This window comes from Eschrichtius robustus, chromosome 2 (genome assembly GCF_028021215.1).
Source record: "Eschrichtius robustus isolate mEscRob2 chromosome 2, mEscRob2.pri, whole genome shotgun sequence".
Taxonomy (NCBI): domain Eukaryota; kingdom Metazoa; phylum Chordata; class Mammalia; order Artiodactyla; family Eschrichtiidae; genus Eschrichtius; species Eschrichtius robustus.
Window position 1 is genome coordinate 28,416,343 of NC_090825.1, and position 15,906 is coordinate 28,432,248.

Below are 15,906 nucleotides of genomic sequence, written 5' to 3' on the forward strand. Positions count from 1 at the left end.
CCAGTGTCTTCCTGTCGATGATTGTCCAGCAGCTAGTTGTGATTCTGGTGTTCTCCCAAGAGGGAGTGAGAGCACGTCCTACTCCGCCGTCTTGGTTCCTCCTCTCCCACCATTGAGTTTTAAAGCTCCTCTCTCATCCCCAGAAAGAGCCCTTATGCTCATTTGCAGTCCCTCCTTGTTACCATTCCCAGCCCTAGACAACTGCTAATCTACTTCCTGTCTATAAATTTGCCAGTTCTGGACATGTCACACAGATGGAATCTTACAATATGTGGCCTCTGTGTCTGACCTGCACTTAGCACAATGGTTTTGCGCTGCATGTATAAACACTTTGTTCCTTTTTGGTGCTGGAAAGTACTGCATTCCACTGTGTGGAAATGCCACATTTTGTGTACCTAATTGATGGATATTTCAGTTGTTTCCACTTTTTCACGATTATGAATACTGCTGCTATACATTCATGTACAAATCTCTGTGTGGACACGTGTTTTCATTTCCCTTGGCAAGATACATAGGAGTGTAATTGCCAGGTTGAATGGTAAATTTATATTTAACTTAAGAAGCTGCCAAACTGCTTGCCACAGTAACTGTTTGCTTTCCACATTTTGTATTTTAACTAGTAACGTTTGCGGGGTGGCCCTGTCTTTTATTTTTTAATGTAAATTTATTTATTCATTTTTGGCTGTGTTGTGTCTGTGTTGCTGTGTGCGGCTTTCTCTAGTTGCGGCGAGTGGGGGCTACTCTTCGTTGCAGTGCGTGGGCTTCTCGTTGCGGAGCACAGGCTCTAGGCGCGCGGGCTTCAGTAGTTGTGGCTCGTAGGCTCAGTAGTTGTGGCCCGTGGGCTCAGAAGTTGTGGCCCACAGGCTCTAGAGAGCAGGCTCAGTAGTTGTGGCACACGGGCTTAGGCTTCACGGCATGTGGGATCTTCCCAGACCAGGGCTCGAACCCGTGTCCCCTGCATTGGCAGGCGGATTCTTAACCACTGTGCCACCAGGGAAGTCCCATACCCTGTGTTTTTAAACTTGATTGGTTCTTTTGGATCTTAAGATGGGGGAAAGCCAAGGAATGGACTTGAGATGAAGAAGGTAACGTGCTTAGCACATATGCTTGCCGTTTCGGGTTGATTACTAGGTGTGTGCAGGGCAGCTTTTTTGCTTGAGAGATGGACACATGGTGTGTTTCGACAGAGCTGTTGACACCAGCATTAAAGATTTGGAAACGTACACTAGGAACGGCATTTTAGAGATCATCTTAAAAAATAACCTCAGGGACTTTCCTGGTGGCACAGTGGATAAGAATCTGCCTGCTAATGCAGGGGACACGGGTTCGAGCTCTGGTCCAGAAAGATCCCACATGCCATGGAGCAACTAAGCCCGTGCGCCACAACTACTGAAACTGCACTCTAGAACCAGTGCTCCGTAACAAGAGAAGCCACTGCACCGAAGTGTAGTCCCCGCTCGCCGTAACTAGAGAAAGCCCGTGCGCAGCAACGAAGACCCAATGCAGCCAAAAAACAAATAAATAAATGAATTAATAAAAAAAATAACCTCAACATGAGGGATAATCACATGGAATTTCTTAGTCCTAGAGTGATTTTTATATTCCAGAGGTAGCTTGTTTTGATTAAGCCCATGCTTTTTAAATGGGATGGATTTAGGGCACGAGGTAACCTTGGGGCTTTCCTTTGGTAGGCTTATCAGAGCATGTGAGCAGCAGATTTGACAGCCCAGATAGTAGTGTTGCCAGAGCCCTGGCCAATTTCGTATCAGTGCTGGTGGCTCTGACTGATTCATGGACCAAGATCGGTCCTGGTTGATGGCAGGTTTTATTTTTAAAGAAGAATGATGTATTTGTTTCTCAAAAGAAATGTCATCCCCGGATAAAGGCAAGTTGTGAATATAGGGAGGGAGATTAATGTTCTTAAGCGTTTTACTTCATGATTATTATGATACAATATCTGAATGGCATTTACAGTTTTAGAAGAATGTGATCATTTTTTGGAGGGAGGAAGTAAGATATTGGAGTATTTTAGAAAAGATTCATTGCCAAAATGAAGCAATTGCTTATGTCTTTTTTTCCCCTCTTACCTTTCCCTCTTCCTTACATCTGGGCAATCTTTTAACACACCTGCACCTTAGTGAATTCATAAAAGAGATGACATATGTGAAAGCATCTAGCCCATAATTAATGCTTAGTAAAGTTTGTGTGTGTGTTGACTCATTCATTCATTTATTTATATGTATCTTTACTGAATAAATAAGACACCTAAGATGTGATCATAAAGCAGCTTTGTTTGTGTCCCACTAACACTTTAAAATTTATTCAGTGAAGTGAGTCTATCTCTTGCTTCTCGATGAAATCTATAAGTTTTCTGATTAGATTTTTAAAAAATTCTACGGTCAGTTTCAATTGCTAAATACTCTTAGTTTAGAATTTGGAATGCCCGATTTCAAATAAAAATTAAAATTTCAAATATGATTTAAAAGAAAATATCTTTCCTTTTCTTTCTTTCCCTGCTTTCTCCTGCTCTTCTACTGCCTTCATCTAACGGTCATGTTTTGTTCCCACCACGCCCCCCCAGGGTTGCAGTGGTAAACCGGGGGTTGGAGTGGGGAGATGCGAAGTAAGAGGGATAAGAAATTTCTTACTTGACAGTACATAGCAAGATAGTGCTGTCCTCTCTGAACCTGATAGATGTTTTGAGCTGACTCTCGCTCTTGGGGTCTTTTGGGGGGAATTATGGTTTGGATTGTGTCCTCCTAAAATTCATATGTTGAAGCCCTAACCCCTAGTACTGCGGAATGTGACTGTATTTGGACATAGGGTCTTTAAAGATGTGATTAAGGCAAATAGGGGTATATGGGTGTGGCTGGTGTCCTCATAAGAAGACAGTAGGACACAGACACACAAAGAGGGAAGGCCGTGTGAAAACAATGGGAGAAGAAAACCATCTACAATGAGGGAGCGAGGCTTCAGAATAAAATCAAAATCAGCCTTGGTATTACCCTGATTTTGGACTTCTGGCCTCCAGAACTGTGAGGATATAGATTTCTGTTGCGTAAGCCACCAGATTGTGCTACTTTGTTATGGCACCCCTAGCAAACCAGTAGAGGAGGGTTTTGGAGATCCCTCTCCCCTTCCTTGTTCCACTCCTGGACCATCACTGGGGACCCCTCTGATTCCCTCGATGCAGGTGATGTACTCACCTCTGCTTTGTTGCTTCTCTGTCTGGGAATCAGCTTCTCCCTGCTCTCTTCACCCTCTAATCCACTCTGTTAGACAGGATCCACGACAGCTTACTACCGTCTCTCATGAATTGTCTACATCTGGTCTACAGGAGGCGTACATCTGTGCTCAGATAAACTCCAGCGTTCAGGCTGATCACAGCCCAGCAGCCGCTGCTCCTTTTTTTCCCATCCTCACAGCTTAGGCCAGTTTCTCTCCCACCTTTTAGATTTTCCAGGCAAGGATCAGACACCCCTGTCCAGTCTCTCCAAGGGGTCCTGTAGGCCTTTCTGGTGAGGTTGAGTAGGCGTGATGGGAATCACTGCATAGTTCTCTCTGAAGAAAGATCCTCCCCCATTCTCCACGTGCTCCGATCCTTTTAAACCCCGGATGTGAGTGAAGGTTTGAGAGTCCTGTTACCAGTTTTCAGCTAAATCCTTTGAAAATATGTGTCCTGGACTGGCCGCTTACTTTGGAATGAAACGTCTGTTCTATCTTTGTGCTTCCAATTTGACACTCAGTGCTTGGTCGCTCATCCTTTCTCTCAGCCTCGGTGAACTTCTGCTGAGTGTGGACCGCGCAGAGAGTCCTGCTGAGGTTAGTGGTGAAGACTTGGGCGTGGCCAGGATGGACTTTTTCCTTGTTGAGAAGCTCCCTGACTGGAAGTGGTAGAATCTCATGCAATAATAATAGACCGGGCATGTAGATTTGGCGGAGTCCTTGGCCTGCTTTGTATCAGGCTGATAAAATCTCTATCCTAAGCGCTTGCCCCCAGGATTCTAGTGGATGGTCCTTGCTCTCTGTTGACTCCTACATTCCATTACCGAAATGGTCAGCTCCCTTGGCTGAGCTCAGCATGTGGTTAGGGAGATGCAGCCGGGGGGAGCACAGCCATGAGAGAGGAGAGGCAGGCAGGACGGGAAAGGGAGGGGCAACCTGGTAAGATTCATAGGCCAAATGAGTTGGTGGTTTTGGTTTGTTTGTTTTTTTTTTTAGCTTCTTAATGTTTTCACATGTAGATGTGAAAACTGATCACGGAGTTTACTCAAACCCCAGTACAGCTAACCCAGTCCATTTGGGACCAAAGAGAGCCTTGCTGAGGTCAAGGGCAAAGTCTAAAGGCTACCCAGGCACCTGACCCGTATCTTTGTCCTACACATTCCGTCAGGAAACACTTACCGATTTTATGCCAATGGCTAGCACCCGAGTAATAAGCAAAATGAAAACTCTACCCTGAAAATCCTCCATTCCAACGTAAACAGCCTGAGATGTACATTTTCAGATTTGTCCAAAATTGGTATTGGGACTCTTGAACCCCTCGCTCACATCCAAGGTCTAAAAGGGTCAGGGTGTGTGGAGATTGGGGTAGGATCTTTGGAGAGAACTTTGCAATGCTTCCCACCATACCTACACAGCCTTCTGAGAGAAGCTTCTAGGACTGCTGGCAGAGCTTGGACAGGTGTCTGACCCTTGCCTGGGAAACCTCAGATGGGTATGCCCGATCTTGCGGGAAAGGCCTGACAAGGTGCCCTTTTCTCATCAGCTTGCCCAAATCCTGAGTTTCCTTTATAGCCACTTAGACCCTACCCCTATGGTGAAGACTTCTCTGATGCTGTGAAAGTTCTCTCCAGATAAAGATGTCCCTGATGAGAGAGCCTGTCATGCCATCCAAACTGCTCCTTGGGGAGTTACCTTTTATAGTATTTGTCTTGCCAGATTGAGAGCATTGAGCGTTCATAGCTTTTGGTTCAAATTCCATGTTTGTGGGAGAGAGATGATTGTCTGAGAAAACAGGTACTTCAGGGGGAAGAGGTAGTAGATGCTGACAAGGCGAGAAGTATTTTAATTTTAGTTTCTTGCATTGGTTCAATGTCCTCTTCAGTGCTTTGGATTTTAAGTCTGATGTTCTTTTCACTTGGAAGAAAAAATCCTGAAGCCTGTCTGGGGTACACGTTAGTGTTCTGGTGTTACTGAGGATTCCGTGGAGTTACCTCCACAATTCCACGACTGACGGATGAGTTAGAGTGAGGACACTTATTCACTCTGCTCCTCTAATGCTGTGGTGATTCACAGGGAATTGTTTTAAACCACTGCCCTTGAATCCTGGGGTATGGCATCTTGGATGCTGGTACATTCCTGTGATTCAGGAAAATGTACATGTGTGTACCACTGCCATATGCCTTTGCGAGTTCATATTGTTTCTTAGTGGCCATGGGTAACCTGCTAGTTTCTCTCCTAGATTTTAGTGTAGAGGGCTCCCCTCTCACCCCACACAATATTTTGAAAGATTCAGTCAGTGCTCGAAAATGTTGGTCTATTATATCTACTTATACAATGTCTCTAGATTATCTTTAATGAAGGTGTCAATTATAGGTATGGTATCACTGAGTCTAGAACAGTGGTTCCCAATCTAATTGAGCATCCAAATCACCTGGCAAGTTTAAAAAAAGAAAAATTACAGATTTCTGAGCCTCACCTCTGATTACAGAATCCAAATACCTGGCTGGAGCTCCAAGAGGACCCTTATGTGCTGACATAATTGCCAGCGTTGTCTTATGAAATAACCTTTGCGTCATATGTCGGGGTGGAAGCGGGGGCGGGTGGGAGAAGGAGTGGTTGGAAGATAGAAGACAGGAGCGTTTTTTCCTAACCATTTCAGCTGGGGGTGGCTTACGGTAGAGAAATGGCTAAATAAAGAGAATCTAGGAGCAACCACATGTTAGCACTAAGGGCACTGCTTGTTTAGCCTTTGTTCCTTCGAAGTTCATCTTCAGTCAGTCCAGACGTTTCTAACCTGGAATTTTTTTAACTCTAAGGATCGGAGAGGTAATGGAGATTATTAAACTTTAACAAAAAACAACAGCTTTGTTCAGTTGCATCCTCCTCAACTTGCCCATTTGAATTATACAATTGAATGGCTTTTGGTACGTTCACAGGTTGTGCAGCTATCATGGCAGTAAATGTAGAACATTTTCATCACCCCAAAAGGAAACTCTGTATCTATTGTAAGCCATTCTTAATACTCAAAGAAGTCTAACTTATTAGTTCATACTGTAGCCCTATAGGCTAATATCAAGCTTTTTTGATTCGGGCTAGAATTATATCAGATAAGGTAGCTCATGTTAAGCTTTGATTGAGAGTTACATTATTTTTAAAGGGAAAATGGATTAACAAACCCCGTTTGTTGGATCTAGTATTTCAGACGAGAGGGCAGCACGTTTGTGCATCTCTGCCCTACTGCATCCTCCGCGATGGAGTGACATCACATGATGACAGGTGACAAAGCTGTGTTTCAGTGACTTATTCTGGGTTTGCGCAGGGAGCAAACTGACTAACATTTCTGCTCAGTGGGTAGACATGCTTGAAAGGGGAGAATGTGATTCAAACACCCTTTCCCATATACGTGAAACATTTCATCCTCTTTTTGAACCATTCAAATGAGACTCCCGTGCAATTAATTTGGCTTCACCGCAGCTCTTTTGATTTAAGCATCTTGATTAAGTGACTTTTCCAAGGACTGCTAGTAGCGTAGGCTGGCTAAATTGATAGATGTCACTTTATCCAGTCTGGCCTTTGGAAGTTTGAATTTGGGAATTAGAGCTGTAAGATTCCAGCTGACCCAAGGAAGGCAAGTCGCTGATTGACTCGTGGGTCCTCTTGGGGAAGAGGAGGAGGTATCGAGGCAGAGCCCAGCGTCATTTCAGGGGCAGGTGACTTCCCCCTAGTCCTGGCTTCCAGGGGTTAGGTTCTTTTACCAATACTGGGAAAGCTGTGATCTGTTACTAACTTGAATTACCCCCAGCTACAGTTCTTGTTTCTGAAGGTACTATTCTGTGGGTTTCCAGAACTTCTTTACCCTTGACCCCTATCTCTGTCATCCTGGAGTTATACTCTTGGACCACCCAGCTCTCACACACCCAGAGCCTTGATTCCAGGAAAACATTCACTTCACAGCTAATACCTCCCCCTGGGAATTTTTGGAATTACTTGCTTTATTTACTTAATCCTCTTAATTGTTCGTTTGCATACTTCTCACTGCCATGCTGGGGGTGGGTTGGGGGGGCAGCGGACACAAAGACAAACAGCCAAAAAAACTAGCACCACACCCATGAACACCGCCCCCCCCCCTCCCCACAACGTGACCTCAAACAAAAATCCGACCCAACTTCGCCTAAGACATTGTGTTCTTGCCTGAAGGAATGCTTTGGGTGGTTCCACCTTGGTGGGCTACACAGTTTGTGGATTATCTAAGCCTGGGTTTCTCTTTGCTTCTTTTCCTGCTGCATGGATTTGGCCTCTTTTCTTGGTTATTAGCACTTCACCCAGAGGGTGGAAGGAATTGAACTTAAAGGGCGATTTCCATTTTCTAGCTACTTTTGATGGAGAACCATGAGCCAGTGACAGGTTGGGAACATCTGATTATCATTATTTCTACTCGGATTCATCAAAGGTGGTTTGCTTTGACATGAAGAAGGGCTGCTTTATAAACCAGCGCAACTTTGATAAGGAGAGTTCCTGTTTCATGTACCTTATTTCTAGGTTCTCAAACTTGTATGCCAAATAAATATTCAACCAAGGAGGTTCCTGGGCCCTGCTCCTGAGACTCAATTTCCATTGACTTTTGCATTTAGCAAACCGTCCCCAGGTCCTTCTGATTCAGATTAAGGAGGGGGCCAACCTCCAGAAACACTGTCTCGGAGTCTGTACTTTGCTGTTCAGATACCAGCCCAGCCTTCTCTGTGGTTAAATACGTGGCAGTTAACAAGGTGTAATTACAGTGTGTGTGGTTTCCAAGGCAACACACATTCTGTCACCCCTGCTGAGGCTGGGAAGATTGAAAGGGACCACTGGGAGGCCGCCTAATGGTGTGGCCTCCAGATTAATGTCATTGAGGTGCTTTATGATGACCGGGTTTTCATACTGTTCACCCAAGGGCCCTGCTTAAGGGCAGCAGAATGAAAGTAAACAAATTAGAAGCCAGGGAGCTGCTGGACCACTTCTGGAGGTGTCGATGAAGACCTGAGGAGGGATGAGTCCAGACTTTCAGTTGCTTGCATTTCCCCTGCTCTATTTCCTCAAATCGGTTTAGTCCAGAATGATAAGGATGGTGGAGAAACATGATGACCTTGAAAGGCTTTTGAAAAATAATGGTCGACTGTGGTCAACATCCGACCACCCTTCCTTAGTCCTCAAATGGACAGGACTGTTGATGGTCCCCTGTTCTCACTTTGTCAACTGAGGCTTGAAGTTACATTTCTGGAGCACTTACTAGGTGATGGGAACTTGCACATAGATTTTTCTGGCCTTTTTGACCTAAACGTGAGGGTTCCACACTGTACATTTTCCAGGTTTAAAGATGGAAAAGATCAAGTTCGTACCATATTTTAGCACAGGAGTTTACTTTTGGGTTTTAGTTTTAAAGCTGTAGAGCAGCAGAAAAGGCATTCAACCATCAGTCTGACTTTGGGGTCTGGTTTTGAATTTTATCATACAGAGGTTTTGGGAATGCAGACAGGTTTCTTCACTTCTCTGAGAGGGCTCTGTTCTCGACCTCTGGAAAATGAGGGGCTTAGACTAGATCAATAGTCTTACCTTTTGAAGGGTGACAACCCCCTTGCCGAATCTGATGAAAACAGGAACTTTCTTCTCTTAAAAAAAGTACATATATACTGTCACTCCAAAAATTACCTTCACTTTCTAAAGGGACCACAGACCCCTCCTAAATGAGGTGGTTTCTTAAATCTTTTCCAGCTCTGGCTCTGAATCACTGGGTCCCACGACGACCTGGAGGGAGTCTTTCACTGTTTTGAGTGGCTTCCTGAGGAATGAGGTATTCAGTGAGGGAGGTTTTGTTGTTTCTTGCATTTTTCACCCATTGCCCTGTGCATCTAGGAGGGGGAAGAAAAGAAGCCACACTGAGAAAAATAAATAGGGAATGAATGGCATCTGGAATATGAGCTGTTTTCCTTATCATGCTTCACTACTGTGGCCCTTCCAGAGGAGGCTGAGGGTATAACTATAATGTGAAGGGTGTGGAGAGGAGTGAGTTAGGCACGTGGATACTGTATTTTGTGCAGTGACAGGTCAGCAGTTACTTAAGCTTTTTCTACTTTGAATGGGAAGTAGGGATAAAATTTAAAGTTTTGGTTAACTTGAAAATGTCAGAAGGTTCCAGGTAGTATCACGAATGGGAATAACATATGTTCTTTACCACTTCCCAGCCCTTAACCCTGACCACCTTCCTGACTCAACCCCAGTCGCCTACCCATGGCCCGAAGTCCTAATCCATTCAGGAGGGAGTATCTATAGTGTTTGTTTGGAAACCTAGATACTTAATTTCTTCTTTTCTTCCTCTGGTTAGGTGCTGAAAGTCTCCTCTAGAGCTCTGGAAGGCTGAATGGACTAAACATGAAGAGCTTGAAAGCCAAGTTCAGGAAGAGTGACGTAAGTGGTCTGGCTGTTCCCCCCACGTTCCTGGGGCGGCAGCAAGCAATACCCTCCCTCGTACCGTGATAAGGTGCTGGGTTAATCAACTACAGAAGCCAGAAGCGCTCTGGGGCCCAGCTCAGGGTGGCTTTTGTGAACGGCGTGTTCTAGGTTCCTTGCTCTTTGTGTGTATAGCTTCCGAAAATGACTTTTTTTTTTTGTACTCCTGGCATCTGTGCCTTGGAGAGAAAGGAACAGTCAAATTAAACATCTTTTTTCCCCCCCTTGATTCTCGATAAAGTGCCAGAGTATTCCTTTTAAAATTCTAATGAGACTACTGCTCAAACCCTCCCCCCTCCACCCACCGGCTCTGCATCTCACTTGGAATAAAAGCTAAAGTCCTTAAAACAACCTACCAGTCCTCATACCGGCTGAAATTAAACATCTTAACAAAAAGAATCAGTCAAATGCCTCAGCGTCGTTAAAGTCCCCCCAGATCTGATTCAGAATGTCATTTTTAGAGGAAGCTAGTCTCAAGAAAGTGGTTAGGAATTACGTGTTAGCAAGGTTCGTCTTGGTGTTTAGAAAACTTTTAAATTCTGTTAAGGCTCTTGTGGTGAAACAGCAGTATCTATTGCTGCCTGCACCTTTATTCCCCCAGCATTCCTGGGGTTCTTCCTCATTTGTTATTCATCATAAAAGACTGGATTGGAGGAACCAGTTATGATGTCAGAATTACGAGGCAAAGTCTCCCAGAGGAGAAAATGGAGAAAGACAACATAGCAGCGGGATTATACGTGATGCTATTGTAACAAAAGGTCACCTCGTAAACCCTGCCGAGGTTCCAGTCTTGTACTAGCTGCACTCCAGATGCTTGGAGCAGAATGGTTGAATGGGAGCAATTCATGGAAGGGTGTGAGATGGAAGCTCAGATGGGTCACCCTCCTAATGGGTTTGCTTGGCTGTCATTTTACATTAGGTAATTAAAGGTGAACCTGGATTTTATTTCTGTGCCATGAATTATATGACAGCTTGGTACAGCCGCATTTTTGCAATAAGTGGAGGCCGTGTCTTTTATGGCTAACATCACACACACACACACACACACAAACACACACATACATACATACATGCACATCCACACACACCTCCTTTTGGCTGAAGCTTATCTCCTGAGGCTGCATCATGACATGTAACTTACTGCCCTGATAAGGCCCAGACCAGATGAGATGCTTGTGGGATGATTGCAGAATCTTGTCGTGCTGAAAGGAAGTTAGAGCTAGAAAGGGTTTTTAGGAAAAAGCGGGCCTCACCTTCTCATTCTTCAGGTAAGTTAACTACAACTCAGAGAATGTGAAGAGACTTGGCCGAAGTCGTCCACCTAGCCTTTGGCCGGAGTGAGAGCCTTGGTCATCTGACTTCCTTCACCCCTTGCACCTGCCACTCCCCAGAGAAACCCCCTTCAACCTCCTCATTTGCTGGCCCAATGATGCTACAACCTGTAGACCTCATTGGACTTTCAGTTAAGAAGGGAAAGGCAATTAAATGGAAAATGTTGCCCAGTCGAGCAGATACGGGTTTGTAAATTGTGTGACCAGGTTAACAAATACCTTTTCCATTCCAAGGGAATTTGGGCAGCTTCCATTTGCACAAGTTGAGATTGTTTTAGCAAAATTTAATCAGTCTCGAATTCCATGATATATGAACAGGGGCAGGGGGAAATGATGGGAGCGTACACTTTTGGTTTAAAAATTAAAAACTGGTGGCCTTAGGGAGGGTGTTGCTGGAATCTAGTTTTTAAAATAAAAACTGAAATATTTCCATGATTTAGGGAAAAAAGTCACAGGAATAACACTATTAAAAGCGTCTGAGATTTGGCCGCAGAAAGGCCGTGGTTTTGGCAGTTAGTACAAAGGGAAAAAACGTTAGAGGAGCACGCTTGGGGGAGGAGAGCAAAAGAAATTGGTATTATGGGGCCAGACAGTATCAGATGGCTCCCCAATTTCATCCCAAATTGCTTCCCCGAGTGCCATCACTGTACTGTGAGATGGAGGGAATAAAAGCAAGAAAGAAAACCGTTTCAAACCCCAGCTTGAAGAGCTAACCATTATGAAGTATTTACTATATGTCAGGCACTATGCCAGGCTCATTACGTGAACTTCATTTAATCTTGCCACAGACCTGATGTGGTAGGTATTATTGTCAGGCTGATTTTCCAGATGAAGAAACTGAGACCCAGGGAGCTCCAGTCCCTTGCCTGGGCCTGGGTTCTTCTAGCTCAAAGTTGTATAGCCAGTTTTTGTGCCAAAGTAGCCTGATTCCAGAGCCCAGGTTTCCTGAAAGAGGAAATTTGGATGGAGGTTTGATTTTATGAAACAGAACAGTCCAGGCAGTAGCTTGGAAAAGCGACCTTGGACCTAGGTCTGTGGCCTTGGGCAAGTACTCTTCCCTTCCCTGAACCCCCAGGTTTCTCACCTGAAAAGCAGAGAAAATAGTATTAGCCTCACGAAGTTGTTGTGAAGGTTAATATGCTGGTGCCTGTAAGGCACACATCTTAGGCCTGGCACTCAGGAGATGCTTGGTAAATCTTTCTTGCTCTTAATCAGAAACCCATGCTATAGTTCAGAGGACTTCAGCGCTGTGGTTGGCAGACAGGTTCAGACTCACTACAAGCTTTCCTTGGGAGGGTTCCTGCCTCCTGCTTGGGTATCGGGAGGGGTCTTCAGAGCTCAAGCCTGGGCAGTGAGGGCCTCCTCTCTCTCTTACAACACGTATTTCTCCATTTAAGCAGTAGATTTGAGATGAAAACGATACCAGAGTGATTGTAACACGAAAGAAGCAACTAGAGTTCTCTCAATTCTGTTATTCCACGTGACCATTGGGAATTCTTATTTGTGTCTAAAATTTAAAATAGTCAAATAGGGCAAACTGCAAAGTAATATTTTTGTTGGTGCCAACTTTATTTCATGTGTGAAATATTTTACTGACTTTGAGTATTTTTAAAATTGAAAATTATTTAAAAATTGCTCATTTAATTGCTAATTAAAAGTAAACAATGAGTCAATAGTATAATTATGATTTTAAAAAAAGAAATCCACGATGAAAAAAGTAGGCTGAAAAGTGTATGTGGTCTGGAGGACAGAATAATCTGCTAACACTTGCTGCCTCTGAGGAGGGGTACAGAGCTAAGAGTGGGTGCGGGAGGGAGCTTTGCTTTTCACTGGGTGCCGTGGGGTTTGCATTTTTTGGTATATGTGTATGCACCCACATGTACCACTTATTACAAGAAAAACAAGTTTTAAACGGTTTATATTCAGTTCAATGAGCCAAACTATAATCTTCTTTACCTGAAGTGAGTGGTCTCTCTCAAAGAACGACCCTAAACCCTCAGCCATCAAATTTTCCTGCTTGTCTTTGTGTGAGGCTGAAAGGAGAATGGGAAAGAAAGGGCCCTTTGTGTTTCTGGGGGGAGTAGGAAGAAGAGGGACAGCAGATCATGTTCGGGCTCTCATAAAGAGAAGGCAGGTGACCCGCGGGCGTGATCATGTTTCAGCCAGCCTGTGTCTGGGAGGTCTGCAGCCAGATGAGCTTGTGGCCATTGAGAGCAAATCCCAGGAGTGAGAAAGGACAAGTGTGGCCCAAAGGAGCCCCCCGTGGATGGCCTGAAGGTCATTGTGCTGCACCAAGACCATCAGGCAGGTAGAGATTTCCTCCGAGTGTCCTTTTCTGGAACACTTGATTCAGACAGCTGCTAAGTCAAGGGTGGGTTTTTGTGTGTGACCTAGGGGAATGAGCCCGATTCCCTGGGCTGTGGTTAGATACTGTCCTTGTCTCCTTGCTTTAATCCCTAAACATAATTGTGAGCCTGCAGTTAATCCACAGAGGCCAAAGAAATCCTAATGTGGATGACATTTTCCAGTTCCCATTTCTAATTTGATTTTGGGCATCCTTGAACTTGGGTTAGATACTGGAAGGGATACAGGAGAAATGTGAGGGATGGTTCTTGTCTTGAAGAAGCTCATAAGCCGAGGTGGGAGGAGAAAAACTACACACAGGAAATAACTAAGGCAAAATACAGATCATGTATAATATAGATATTAAAAGGATCTCCAGGATGATATAACCACTTGTTGAATTGTGAGACCTGGATGATAAATGCTGTAAATTTTCAGAGAGGGGTAAATCACTGGAAATGGGAAAATTGGGGGGAGCTTTATGGAGGTGAAGCTTCTTCCAGGCCTTGGGGATGCATAGGATTTGCAACGATGGTTAGGAGAGGAGGAGAGGAAAGGGTAATGCAGGGGAGCCAGCCGTGAAGCACAGTGGGTAGACTCAGTTTCCAAAAATTGCCCTTGATATGCAGAACAGTGAAGCTTCAAGAGCCCAGGAAAGTGCCCATGGCATGGCTCTGAGTCTTTTAGTAAGAACGCTATAAATTTTTCATTCTAGTTTTAAAAATGGATGTACTTGACTTTTTACACTTATAAAGTAAGCACAGAGTACTAAATCATCATTATTTATTTCTTTTATGACTAGTTTGAAAGTAGCTTCTTTACCTCTTTAAATATTTGCCGCAACTAGTACGTGGTTCCACATGGAAAAATGAGCTGTCATCATGAGAAATGAGGCCAAGAAGGTTGGGATTTCCCTTTGCTAATAAAATGCTCAGGCTTCTGGAATTTCTTTGTAAATGCCAATTTTTAGTGCCTTGAGTGAAATGGGTGGAGGCTGAGGGATGGGAAAAAGGGTTGAAAGATCTTTGTAACAAATCTTGAGAACTGCCTCTCAAACATGATCGAGGCCTTCAGAGTTTACTTTGTGGGTGTGTGTTTAATTTTATGAAAGATTTGTTCCCAATTCTGTTTTCCATTATAATAGGGAAGCAGTGGACGTTCCATTTAGGGAAACAAACAACAAAAAAAGGCAGCCAGTTGAAAATGGCTGGCTCCATGAGAGATTAAATTGATGGTATTTCTTTCTGCAGCAGCTACTAACGATTGCAGCTTTCAGCCAAAGAATGCACATACCCCGTGAATCTTGAGGAACCAGATACATCCTGCTCAGACAGGAGTTTGAATTTGTTGCCTGTTGAGAGAATAGCTCTCATGAAGGTCAATAATCGACGTCTCTGCCAAGGTATTTTTTCAAGGAGTTTTTCGTCATTTATAATAAGTTTTTACAGATGCCCAAGACTCCCTCCCCCACCATACATGCAAAAAAATGAGAGTATTTAAAATCCGAGCCGCTTGACGGAGGAGCCTTGGCCAGATCTATTGTAAAGCGAAGCCTCTTTGTTTCCGTCGACGTAATTTAAAAATACATCAGAGGTGACCTTTTGGGATGGAGGTCTTGAGACTCTTGTAAACTTCTGCAGAGAATTTGGTCAGGTTCATGTCATGCTACGTAGTTTCTCCAGGTCTTGTCAGCCCGTCTTAAGTGGGGAATCTGCTTGCTGCCTGATTTCACCTTGTATAAGTTTCCTAGGGCTGCCGTAAACACAAATTGAGTGGTTTAAACAGCCTTAGTGTATTGTCTCACAGTTCTGGGAACTAGAAGTTTGAGATCAAGGTGTTGGCAGGGCTGCTTCCTCGTGAGGGCTGTGAAGGTGAATGGGATCTATGCCTCTCCCAGCTCTGTCTGGTGGTTTGCTGGCAGTCATTGGCTTGGAGATGCGTCACCCTGATCTCTGCCTTCATCTTCACATGGTGATCTCTCTGTGTGTGTGTCTCTCTCTTCAAATTTCTCCTTTTTTTTTTATAAGGACACCAGTCATATTGGATTAGGGCCCACCCTGATGACGTCATTTTGATTTGATTATAAAGACCCCATCTCCAGATCAGGCCATATTCTGAGGTACTTAAGGCTCCAACTTATCAATTTTGCAGGGTGTGTGTCAGGATGGGGCCCACAATTCAACCCAAAACATACCTCCATCCTTTTCTATCTAGAGCAGTTTCTCGGGAGCCCTGGCACTCCCCCACTGAGCATGTGCGCTCATAAATGTTAACTCCACAGTTTCTTCATCTTTTGGACTATTTTCAGTGTCTAATAGAGTGAGGCTAGAGTATCACATTTTTTTTAGTGGGTGTCAGTGCCTAATACATAATATTAATCACAAGGGTAAACACATAATATTAATCACAAGAGTAAACACGTATTGATCGCTGACCTACTGCAACAGAAATTAGGAGAAGAGTTCTCATTGATTGAATGCTTACTGTGTGCCAGGCACTGTAGCAAACCCTTTACGTGTAA

The 15,906-nt window shown here is 44.1% G+C and overlaps 1 protein-coding gene across 5 annotated transcripts in view; it reads left to right on the top strand.

The window, feature by feature from the left end:
- The window catches only part of RAI14 (retinoic acid induced 14), a 148,539-nt gene that overhangs the window by 22,464 nt on the left and 110,169 nt on the right, over positions 1–15,906 (top strand). For all 5 annotated transcript variants that reach the window (XM_068535218.1, XM_068535217.1, XM_068535219.1 and 2 more), the window contains one exon: positions 9,587–9,669. In XM_068535218.1, coding sequence (XP_068391319.1) covers positions 9,634–9,669 — 36 coding nt within the window. In that variant the 5' untranslated portion in view covers positions 9,587–9,633. The remainder of the gene's footprint in view (positions 1–9,586; positions 9,670–15,906) is intronic.